This window comes from Colobus angolensis, unplaced genomic scaffold (genome assembly GCF_000951035.1).
Source record: "Colobus angolensis palliatus isolate OR3802 unplaced genomic scaffold, Cang.pa_1.0 Scaffold511, whole genome shotgun sequence".
Classification (NCBI taxonomy): Eukaryota; Metazoa; Chordata; class Mammalia; order Primates; family Cercopithecidae; genus Colobus; species Colobus angolensis.
The window spans coordinates 326,567-338,737 of NW_012118611.1; the positions used below are offsets into that span (position 1 = coordinate 326,567).

Consider the following 12,171-nt stretch of genomic DNA (forward strand, 5'->3'; position numbering starts at 1 on the left):
CCCGGCCAACAGGGCCTCACGCCTGGCCTCTGCAGCACGTGCTGCAGCCAGAGGGAGGATTCATCCGGATCTCGGTTTTAAGGAAGGGAGAAGCCCCTCATGGCCGCTTCTCTGGCCTCTATCTTCCTGCCAAGGAGGTGACAATCCCTTCCCTCCTCATGAGTCCCTGCTGTCCTGGTCCTGAGAGCGGGCCTGGGGTGTCCGGGCCTGTGCTGACCCAGCTGGCCACACATGCACACTGTCCAGCCTTGCCCTCCCCTCAGCCCCCACCTCACCCTTCACTCGGAGCTGGGCGCGCGATTCTGCATTTTCAGCTACAAATTTGATCTCTCCTGCATCTTCCGCCAGGACCCTCCGGTAGATGAGAGTGTATGTCCTTCCTGGGGACAAAGGCGGCTCAGTATGGGCAGGGACAGAGGAGGACCTGGGGGTTGGGCCATGCCCACCATAGCCACTGGTCCTCGCACCTTCCTGGCGGATGCGCACGTTGTCACTGGGCCGCAGTTTGCTGCCCTCCCAGAACCACTGGCCAGGCACTTCGTCGTGGGAGACCTCACAGGAGAAGGTGGCACCGTCCTTCTCCATCACTTCCACATCCTCCAGGGACCTCACGATCTGGATATTGCGGCCTGGGGTGGCAAGGGAGGCCCTGCCACACCTGGACACGCAGAGCCACCCCCAGCACCCCCCACCCAGTGCCCCAGTGTGCCAAGGGTTGTGAAGGTGAAACCAGAGTGGCCAAGCCCCTGGCTGGGGGACATGGAAGACAGGAGGAGGTGCCCACACTTGCCATGCCCCACGTGCCCCATGCAGCCCTCACCTTGCACCTTCACAGAGGCAGAGCTCTGGGCGTCATGGGCATCACACACATACATGCCCTGATCCGCGAACTCGCACCGGTAAATGGTGAGGCTCCTGCAGGTGCCCTGGGCCACGATGCCCACTGTCTTGCCTGCCCGCAGCTCCACACCGTCCTGTGGAGCGCAGAAGCCCGGTCAGGCATACAGGTGGTTCAGCCCTGGGGTTCCACTTGGGCCTGCCCCCATGAGAGGAGGGAAGGAGGCAACGGAGTGGGGTCAGGGGGAGGCACCTTTAGCCAGCGCACATCCACATTAGGACGCGACAGCTCACACTCCAGGGTAACCTTCTCCTTCTCAGTGGTCACCACATCCTGCAGCGGGCGGCTGAAGTTCACAGGCAGCTCTGGGGAGGAGGAAGTAGGAGGTGGGAAGAGAAAAAGGGCTTGGAGGAGCCTTCAGGGTGGGGACAGGGACAGGGACGAGGGTGGGGCAGTGCCCAAGCTGGACAGAGTTATACGGAGCTGGCTCATCCAGGTCCCCAGAGTCCCCACCGACCTCCCCGGGGCTCCCTCGGGACAGGTAGGCATGATCTGTGCTGTGCCCTGCCGGCCCCCCCAACGCACCGGTGACCACGAGCAGTGCCGACGTGTGCACTCCTTCAGCCTTAAAGACTATAAGGCCACTGTCCTCTGGCCTCAGCCCGGAGAGTGTGAGGGTGTGTGTGGGGCCCCGCACAGCCAGGTGGCACGTGGGCCCCTGATGGAGCCGCAGGCCGTCGCGAGTCCAGCTGCCCTCCACGTCCGCATGCGACAGCTGCACCTCCATGGTAGCCATGCCCTGCTCCTGTGCCTCCACTGCCTGCAGGCCCCTGACGAGCCGTACCTGGCGCACTGCGGTGCACATGCGGGGTCACGGGTCAGCTGCTGCTCTGAGACCACCGCCTTAGAACCCTGGGGTACAGCCAGCTTCCCCAGGAGCTCAGGGAGGGCTGCAGAAGTCGCCCCACGCCCACCCCCAGCGCTAGCCCCTCCGGCGGGAGACCTGCCCCTCCCCTCAGTGTACCGCCTGGCTCCTCCCTCCTCCCCTCAGTGCCCCACCTCCTTCCTCTCTCTTCCTCTCAGTGCCCCTCCTCCCCCCTCCCCTTAGTACCCCGCCTACGTCCTCACTCCTCCTCAATTCCCCGCCTCCCTCCTCCTCCTCAATGCCCCTCCCTTCCCACCCGTGGCTCACTCTCCACGGTGAGTTTGGCCTGTGTCTTGTCATCCGGAGTCTCGCAGCCAAAGAAGCCACGGTCGGCAAAACCTACGTTGTGCAGAACCAGGCGGTGGCGGGTGCCCTCGGCGTGGATCTCCACGTTCTTTCCCGGCGCCAGGGCCGCTGCGTTCCGTGTCCACCTCAGCTCCGGCCACGGCCGCGTCAGCTCCACCTCCAGGGTCACCGAGCTCCGCTCCTCCACTGTCTGCGGCTCCAGCTTCTTTTTGAACAGCACGGGCGCCTCTGGGGTCGCAGGAGAGGGGAGGTCATGGCGGCCCTCGCCCTCCTCCCCGGGCAAGCCAAGGTACAGAGGGCCGGCCCAGCCCCGGCGCCTGCCCTGAGCCGCGCCTGGAGATCCCAATCCAAACGGCGGCGCGGCCCTGGCCACACGTGGGCCGGGCCGCAGCTGCGCACCCGGGACTTTAAGCGAGGAAACCGGGAAGCTTCCTTAATCCCCGCTTCTACCTCCAGCTCCCCTGTTCTGAACAAGACGCCAGGCCCTCGTGCCTCGAAATCCTAGGCGTAATCCCCACTAGTAGCACTGGCGGGAACTGCAGAGGCGGGAAGACAGAGCTCCCCCCCGGTGCAACGGCGGTTTAGCAAAGCCCAGGAGTCCTGTGCAGGTTGAGGAAGAGGCGCTGGCGGGCCTCTGCCTTAGGCCACCCGTTAACTCCTCAGAAGGTGAATCTACTGCATCACTCCCTTACTCCAGAACCTGCCATGACTCCCACTTCCCTTCAGGGAAAGTTCTGGCTTCTGGCTTCAGCAGCATGGGAAGCCCATGTCACTGCCTGCACTAGTGCTAACCCCACTCTCTCTTCCCTGCCATCCATCAGGCTAAGTATGCACCCACCTACTCCAGAAAGCCTCTCTGGATTGCCTCAACCTCCACCCATTCCCCCCCAGGTGCATCTGCAGGATTGCATCTTCTCTACACCAAGAGAAGGCAACTGACCCATCCAGCCTACCCCAATCTCCTCTCTGCAGTCCACACACCCTGTGTCTCCTGAGATCAGCCAGACCAGCCGTAACAGGACAGCAGTTCCAGGTGCCCACTCAGAACCAGCCCACAGAGGAGGTGCCCGTGCAAAGAGCCCTGGCCAGCCAGGCAAGTCCTGCTGCCCTCTACACTCACCTCGGACCCTCAGGACAGCAGAAGATGAGACGCCCTCAGCCTCCACAGTGATCTGGCCCGCGTCCTCCAGCACCAGGCCCGAGATAGTCAGGCTGTGACTGGCGCCACTCTGTGATATGGCAAACTTCTCGCTGGGCTGTAGCAGGGCACCGTCCCGGAACCACACGACTGCTGCATCACTGGGGGACACCACACACTGGAAGGTGGCCTTGCAGCCCTCCTCCGCGACCATGGCGCTCAGCCCAGACATAAACTTCACCACTCGGGGTACTGCAGACAGGAGCACTGCTTAAGAGGCTGGAGCGCAGGACCAGCAGAGCCCCCGCACTGCAGGAGTGCCAAAGGCCACCTCCTCCAGGAAGTTGCCCTGGATAGGAACACCCGACCCCTTACATACCACTGACAGTGAGCTGCGCACTGGTGTGGTCATCACGGCTCTCACATACGTACTCTCCCGCGTCCTCTGCGCGCAGCTCCGACACAGTGAGCAAGCGCACAGGCCCCTCAGCCACCATCTGGAAGCGCTTGCCCACCTGAAGCTGCTTGCTGCCACAGCGCCACACCACCTCTGCACACGCTGAGCTCAGCTCACAGGCCAGTGTCACCGTGCCGCCCAGCTCACCACACACAGGCTCCAGCGGCCGACAGAACTTGGCGGCCACCTCTGTGGGCACGAAGGGGACATCAGCCAGGTTCCTAACAGATCAGACTTGAGCCCCAGCTTTGCCCCTGCCCAGCACTGGGACAGAGGGGTCTGGAGAAGTCCCCGCCCCATGCCCGGCTCACCTTCCACCTGCACTGGGAAGTCCTGCCCCTCTGCGCCCACACGGCAGCTGTAGACAGCACTGTCCAGCACCTGAGCGCCATGCACGGTCAGCGTGTGGGTGTCCCCCTGGCTGGCCGTCTCGTGCCGCTTGCTGCGGCGAATCTCCACACCATCCTTAAGCCAGGTCACCGTGGCCACAGAGGGTGTGGCCAGCGTGGCAGTCAGGACGATGTCTTCATGCTCCTTGACCACCAGAGGCTCCCTGCGGCAGGGTCTCTCTGAAATTTGGGGCTCCGGCCCTGGGTAGAGGTCAGTTGGCATGAGAGGGACCCTGGCATCCCTGGACCGGCCCCGCTCCCCTTCAGGGCCACCCTAATGCCACCTGGCACCCCTGATACCCATTGCTCTTCAAGGATGGCCCAGTGCAGTCCTGAGCACCATCAACCACCATCCAGAATCCCAGGGGCCATACAGTGTGGCCATCAGCTCCAGGTGAAGCGGATTTGCCACCCCAAAGCACTGACCTGCCACGTGCAGGTGGAAGGAGAGCATCTGGCCCCCTGCCTCACAGCTGTACTCCCCAGTGTCTGCCTGGCCCGCCTGCTGCACCACTAGCCTCCGTGTGCAGCCCTCGGCCTCCACGTGCACTTTCGAGCTGGAGCTCAGCTTCTTCCCATCCTTGTACCACGTCACCTCCATCTGGCCCTGGGCCACCACACAGCTCAGTGTGGCGCTGGCCCCCGCCTCCACCTGCACCACCCTGCATGCCAGCTGCTCCTTGGCAAACACCACCTTGGGCTCTGGGGATAGACAAGGAGGGATGTAGGGTTAGAGGCTCCAGAGCAGACGCAGCCCATGTGTTAGACCAGCGACAGCCAGGCAGGGCTGTCCATCATTGAGCAGTGCACCATGACACACAGAGCTCCCCCCAGCACTACCAGAGCCAAAGGTCTAAGAGTGCATGTTGGCAGCACCACCATCATGTCCCTTGGGAACAGGATGCAGTCCCTTCCCTGCCCCGGTCTTCTAGGGCTCTGGGGCCCTCACCCATCGCCAGCCCTCCCCACCACATGGGGCCACAGGCAGCAGGACATGAAGGGTCAGGAGGGATGGACCAGCAACCTGGGCTGGCCCAGAGGCAGCAGAGTGTCGGGCAGGGCCACCGGAAAGAGGGTGCCAAGCTGAGTGTGGTCTGTTGTCCCTGGCTCAGGGACAGGGTGGAAGGGGTTGGATGTCAGAAAGACAGGTGGACACATGGTGATGACCAAGGGGCCCAGCACAGGCTTGCAGACATCTAGGGCCCAGAGCACAGAGACAAGCCCCCCACCACCCAGGACACACTCTCCAGTCACTGCAGGGCCCTCCCATAGCCCAGCACCCACAGAGGAGTCAGCAGATCACATTAGACCAACCCAGACCCCAGACCCCCACCCCAAGGACATCACACCACTGTCCCCACCACCCAGACAGAGGTCATCACATCTGACTACACCTGGACCCCAGACCCCCGAGGACATCACGCCACTGTCCCTACCACCCAGACAGGGGTCCTCACATGAGACCAGACCCCAGACCCCCACCCCAAGGACATCATGCTACAGTCCCTACCACCCCCAGCTCAGCCACTGCAGGGCACACACCATGGTCAACTCAGTCCATGAGCCTGCTCTGGTCTCATGACATAAGGACACTGGCCTGAGAGCCGCTGGGGAGAGCTGGGGACACAGATTCTAAGGCCTACAGAGAGGGAAGGTGCCAGGGCCCACAGCACCTTGGGCCACCCAAACATGTCCTTGTAGTTTCACACCTGACACTTAGGATCACCTCTATTTCACCTAACCCTGGCACCCACCAGCCACATGTAGGTGGAAGGAGAGCCGCTGGCCCCCAGCCTCGCAGCTGTACTCTCCGGCATCCGCCTGGTCTGCCTCCTGCACCACCAGCCTCCGTGTGCAGCCCACGGCCTCCACACGCACTTTCGAGCTGGAGCTCAGCTTCTTCCTGTCCTTGTACCACATCACCTCCGTCTGGGCTTGGGCCACCTTGCAGCTCAGCATGGTGCTGGTCCCTGCCTCAGCCTGCACCTCCCTGTGTGCCGGCTGCTCCTTGGCAAACACCACCTTGGGCTCTGGGAATGGACAAGGAAGGACACATGAGGTCAAAGATACAGCCTAGGTCAGGAAGACCACCCTAGGGTAGGAGGGCCCGGATGAGGAAGTAGGAGAAACATAACCTTCCCCAGGCTCTGCACTGGCTGTGTGGCCAGGAGAAGCCCTGTCGCCTCGCCTCACAAGGATCGCAGTTTGTCTATCCACTGTGCACGGCACCATAGGCTATCACAGGTGGGGCAGCTATGACAAACCCTCCATGCATAAGCACCTCCAGGGCAGGGACTGGGGTGTCTACACATGTGGCTCTTCTTCAAGCATGTATGGGGCTTTAAATCCACTTGTCATTTTTCAACTTCGCATCTCCCAAAACCACATTTGTTTGGATTTTGACTGAGACTGAATAACTTTCATTCTTCCATGACTTTTATCCACTTTAGATCTTTACTGTCTCTCAAAAGTGTTTCACAGCTTCCCCTCCAGAGCCTCTGGACATCTTTTATTAGACTGGAATCATAAACATGATGCCTTTGAGGCATCTGTCAATCTTTTACGTTTTCGTTTTCCAACTGCTTGCTGCTAGTCTACATGTATGGAAGTTTCTTCACATAGATCTTGCAAGGGTTGATCTTTCTCAACTCTCTAATAATTTATCTTCTGGGTAAACCATATATTCTGTCAGTTCACCTTTTTCTAAGTTTTACACCTTTTGTTTTACTTTCCTCCTAACTGTGTGTCCAATGTTGGATGGAAGTGCTGACCACTGGCTTCCTCATGCTGTCCCTGGCTCAGAGGCAAAGCTTACACAGTCTCCCTTTGTGATTTTTGTGTAATACCCTGTGTCAAATTAAGAAAAAAAAATTTTTATTTATACTTTGTTAAGAATTTTATGGCACGATGGATGCTAAATTTTGCTAGACATTTCTTCTGAATGTATGAGGTTAAATTTTTATCAAATATGGTACTTTATTCACAGTTTAAGATAATTACATTGTTTTAAAATTTCAATCACATAATATCATGATTTTAAAATATTTTAACATGAAAGCAGCCCTCATTCCTAGACTATGAATTTCATCATAGTGTATGATCGTCTTGATGTATTGCTGAATTCAATTTACTAATATTTTGTTTAAAAAATTGGCCATGATATCCATAATTGTTTGATCTACAATATGCAAACCTCCTATTTTCTGGCCAGATTTTAATCATGGCATTAAGCTATCTGCATATAATGAGTTAGAGGGTATATCTTCCTTTTTCCATTCTCCAGAAGAATTTCCATGAACATGGAAGAATTTCTGGCCAGAATGTTTGGAAGAATTTCTCAATAGGGCCACATGGTTTAGATATTGTTTGATAAGAAGATTTTTTGCTACCAGTTCTAGTTTTTACTAGGTTGTAGTAACTGCAGATAACTTCGGTAACAGTAGATAACTGCATATAGGTTATCTGTTTCTTAAGTCTGTTTTTGGTTTCTAGAAATTATATAATTTAACACTTTTCAAATTTACTTGCAGTGAGTATTTTTGGTATCTACACATCTGTAAGCCATTTTAGACATACATAACACCAACTGTTATGTGGCAGCACTCAGGGCTCAGGGTGGGAGTTTGAAGTTAAACTCTCCTAACAAACAACAGGAAAGTAAAGATCGTTCTCAGACTTCCTATGAATCAGCCAGAGAGGGCAGGCACAGGACTTGTCAAGGAAACAGGATGATGTAAATATGGCTTCCCCAGTCAGCAGCTGCTACCACCGTAACTTAATTCTACCAGTGTGTGACTGTGCCATAAGCTACTTATTCCTATCACTTTTAAATCTATCCAAAGGGGAATTCGGACACAGAACATTTTAACATAATGCAAAAGGAAACTGAGATTGGCTTCTGAAACGGAATTCCAGTGTCGTGTGTGCACCTGCCAATGCGCTGCTCTTTACTCATTTTGCACACACTAACGCTGTGGATCTGGGTTTTAATGAAGACTCAGACAGGGCTTCTACATCCACGGGGAAGGACAGAGGTGTGTCCCAGAACACTGAAAACTTTGGGAACCCAGTGTTCAGTATTGATATAATTCCAAATAACACTGTGTGGCTGGAATTTCCCTACACCCTAGCTCAACGAATTCAAATCTCTTTGCACAGGGAGAGCCCTCACGTGGGGCCAGATGAGGCCGTGCAGGGACTGCAGGAGCATCCCCGAGGAAGGGATGTCTGGCCTACCACCAGCTCATGCATTAGATAGGACCAGAGTCCTGGACACTTCGGGACATCAGTGGTTTGGAGAAGGTACTGGGAAAATGTGACCCAGCATGTCTGCATGGAAACACCACCCAACATGGACAAGGAGGGCTGTGACCCTTCTGTTCACCCCCTTCCCACTAGGCAGCCCAGCTCCACCACAGACATAAAAGTAGGAGGTGAGAGGATGTGAGAAGTTGAGGGATGGAGTCTAATGGAAAGCACACTGACTCAGCAGTGGTTCTACTCCAGTCACAGCAGCAGCTCCAAACAGGGTTCACTCAGCATCCCCAAAGTACTGACCTGTCACGTGCAGGTGGAAGGAGAGCCGCTGACCCCCAGCCTCGCAGCTGTATTCCCCAGCCTCTGTCTGGCCCACCTGCTGCACCACCAGCCTCCGTGTGCAGCCCACAGCTTCCACGCGCACTTTCGAGCTGGAGCTCAGCTTCTTCCCGTCCTTGTACCATGTCACCTCCGTCTGGGCCTGGGCCACCTCACAGCTCAGGGTGGCACTGGCCCCCACCTCAGCCTGCAGCTCCCTGTGCGCCGGCTGCTCCTTGGCAAACACCACCTTGGGCTCTGGGGATGGACAAGGAGGGACACACAAGATCAAAGATACTGCCCAGGTCAGGAAGACCACCCTAGGGTAGGAGGGTCTGGATGAGAAAGTAGGAGAAACAGAACCTTCCCAAGCTGTGCACTGGCAGTGTGGCCGGGAGAAATCCCACCACCTCCCAGCACAAGAATCACAGTTTCTCCATCCACTCTGCACGGTGCCATGGGCTGTCCCAGGTGGGACAGCAGTGACAGACTCCGTGCACGAGCTCCTCCAGTGCAGGGACCGGGGTCCTGATGCCTGCACAGCACCCTTCACGGATATACCAGCGTCTCCCCACGGGACTGCAGGGCATGTCCTCACCGCAGGGCCCCAGAATACTGAGGTTACCAGTCCTGCCACTGTCAGGAGGGTCAGCGTTGGCCTCTGCAGGGAAGGCCTGGGCTTTGTCATGCATTGCCTGGTGACATGCAAGGTGGAGCCCTTTCCACCACTTCTGGTCGTTACATCAGCTCTTCTGGGGTGTCACTCTTCAGGCTTCTGTCCAATTTTCAATAGCCTTTTCTGTCTTTTCCTTCCTTATTTTTAGGAACTCTTTATATATTTTAAATGCTAGCAAATGATAACTGTATTTGTAAACATCTTACCCATGTCCTTGACCTGCCTTTTCACTCTCAAATGATGTCTTGACAAATTAAAGTTGTAGTTTTAATGTAGTTAAATATACCATTGTTCCACTCTGTAGTTTTAAGAAATCTTTCCTTTCCCTGAAGTTTTCAGCAATCTATGTTATCATCTAGGGGTTTTATGGTTTTACCTTTTATACTCTGTGGCCTCTAACCTCCCTGGAACTTACTTTTTAGTGTGAGATAAGTTACTAGTCTAAATTTTTATAAGGTTAAAAAATCAAAGAACCATTTTTTTTTTTTCAGAAGATCATCATTTCTCCACTGCCTGTGCAGGTGTGAAGGTTAAAAAAAACACACAAAACACAAAAACAAAAAAACAAGAAACAATAAAAGGGAGAATCCAGGTATTTGGGTCTGATCATGAGCTCACAATTCTGTCCCTTTGGTCTGACAACTGTCCTTGTGTTGTGCCTGGCTGTCTCCATTCCTGCAGCTGATTGGTTCTTAATATCTGGTAGACAAATGCTCACAAGTGGCTCTTCAAGAGTGTGTTACTCCACTTGGCCTTCAGAATCTGCTTCTCAACCTTCACCTCCCCAAAGAAAAACATTTGCTTGGGTTTTGACTGGGTGTGAACATATTTGAGTCTTCCATGGGTTTCTATCTATTTATTTAGGTCTTCTTACTGTCTGCCAAAAATGTTTCACAATGGCCAGGCACAGTGGCTCACACCTGTAATCCCAGCACTTTGGGAGGCTGAGGCGGGAGGATTGCTTGAGTTTGAGCCCAAACTGGGCAAAATAGTGAGACCCTGTCACTACCAAAAAAAATTCCTAAAAAATTAGCTGGGCATGGTGGTGCATGGCCTATAGTCTCATCAAGTCAGGAGGCCGAGGTGGGAGGATCTCTTGAGCCCACCCAGGAGGTTGAGGCTGCAGTGAGCCATGATTGTACCACTGAACTCCACTCTGGGTGACAGAGTGAGATCCTGACTCAAAAACAAAAATATTTGACAATTTTCCTCCACTGAGATATTAAACATCTTTACTATACTTGATGCTTTTCATGCTCTTGTAAATCTTTTAAAATTTCACCTTACAACTGTGTGTGTGTGTAAGTGTACATACATACATATATACGTGTATTCTGCATGTTGAATTTCTATGTGATGTTTCTCAACTCTCATATTATTTGTTATTACTTATTATTTATCTTATTATTTATCTCTCTATCTTTTGGATTTTCTGAATTGACACTCATGTCATCTGTGAATCCCACTTAGGTTTTTCTCCAAGTGTTATACCTTTTCTTTTCCTTTCCTCCTTCCTCTGCTGTACAGTGCTGAATGGAAGTGGGGATGGTTGGTTTCCACGTGCTGATTCCTATCTCAAAGGCAAAGGCTTTCAAGGTGCTCTTTAAATATGCAGTTACCTGGTGTTTTCTGCAGTACCATTGACCAAATTAAAGAAGGACACTTTATAATTTGTTAAAAATTTCATGGCATGAATTGATGCTGAATTTTATCAAATATTACTTCTAAACTTTAATATTAAATTTAATCAAACACTGTACTCTGTATTTATTAAGATCACATAACTTTTTCATTGCATCCAATTACATCATCCTTTATACAGATTTGCATGTTTCTAAAACTAAACCAGCCTTGCATTCTGAGACTACATCCTTCCTTAGAGGGTCTTGAGAGATAGCTAAATTCAGTTTGCTAATATTTTTTCTTGATATCCATAATGGATTCGTCTAAAATTTTAATTCTTGTTAACATTCCTTGTCATATTTTGATATCCATATTATATTTCTTATTTTTTTTTTCTTTTTTGAGACAAGAGTCTCAATCTGTTGACCTAGCTGGAGTGCAGTGGCGCCATTATAGTTCACTGTAACTTCAACCTCCTGGGCTCAAGCAGTCCTCCCACCTCAGCCTCCCAAGCAGCTAGGACTTACAGGCACCCACTACAACACCCAGCTAATTTTTAAATTGTTTTTCAGAGACAGGGTTTTGCAGTGTTGCCCAGGCTGATCTCGAACACCTGAGCTCAAGTGATCCTTCTACCTTGGCCTCCCAAAGTGTTGAGATTACAGGCATGAGCCACTGCCCTAGGCTATATCATGTTTCTATAAGACTATCTGCAGAGTATATCTGCTTTTCTGTTCCCTAGTAAAAGAATCTGTATGAACATAGAATAATTTATTTCCTAAATATTTAGTATAATTTAGCAGTAAAGCCACCAGGCTTATGTCTTTTGCTATGAGCAGATGGTTTTCATGGTTCCATTTTTTTAAGTTTCTAGGACTACTAGAGTTATCTATTTCTCTTTGTGTCACTTTTGATATATTTCTAGGAACTGGCCAAATTGTCAATATTTTTCAAATTTATTACTACAAAAGTTATTTATTTATTTATTTATTTATTTTTTTGAGACGGAGTCTCGCTCTGTCGCCCAGGCTGGAGTGCAGTGGCCGGATCTCAGCTCACTGCAAGCTCCGCCTCCCAGGTTCACGCCATTCTCCTGCCTCAGCCTCCGGAGTAGCTGGGACTACAGGCGCCCGCCACCACGCCCGCTAGTTTTTTGTATTTTTAGTAGAGACGGGGTTTCACCGTGTTACCCAGGATGGTCTCAATCTCCTGACCTCGTGATCCACCCGTCTCGGCCTCCCAAA

At 53.0% G+C, this 12,171-nt stretch overlaps 1 protein-coding gene across 1 annotated transcript in view; it reads right to left on the reverse strand.

The window, feature by feature from the left end:
• OBSCN (obscurin, cytoskeletal calmodulin and titin-interacting RhoGEF) overlaps positions 1-12,171 on the reverse strand; it is a gene marked incomplete at its 5' end in the record, with an annotated part of 166,694 nt that overhangs the window by 97,528 nt on the left and 56,995 nt on the right. Inside the window, 12 exon segments of the mRNA XM_011960527.1 lie at positions 276-380; positions 468-629; positions 821-974; positions 1,091-1,203; positions 1,424-1,690; positions 2,031-2,297; positions 3,190-3,459; positions 3,587-3,853; positions 3,976-4,254; positions 4,480-4,755; positions 5,808-6,083; positions 8,611-8,886. Coding sequence (XP_011815917.1) covers positions 276-380; positions 468-629; positions 821-974; positions 1,091-1,203; positions 1,424-1,690; positions 2,031-2,297; positions 3,190-3,459; positions 3,587-3,853; positions 3,976-4,254; positions 4,480-4,755; positions 5,808-6,083; positions 8,611-8,886 — 2,712 coding nt within the window.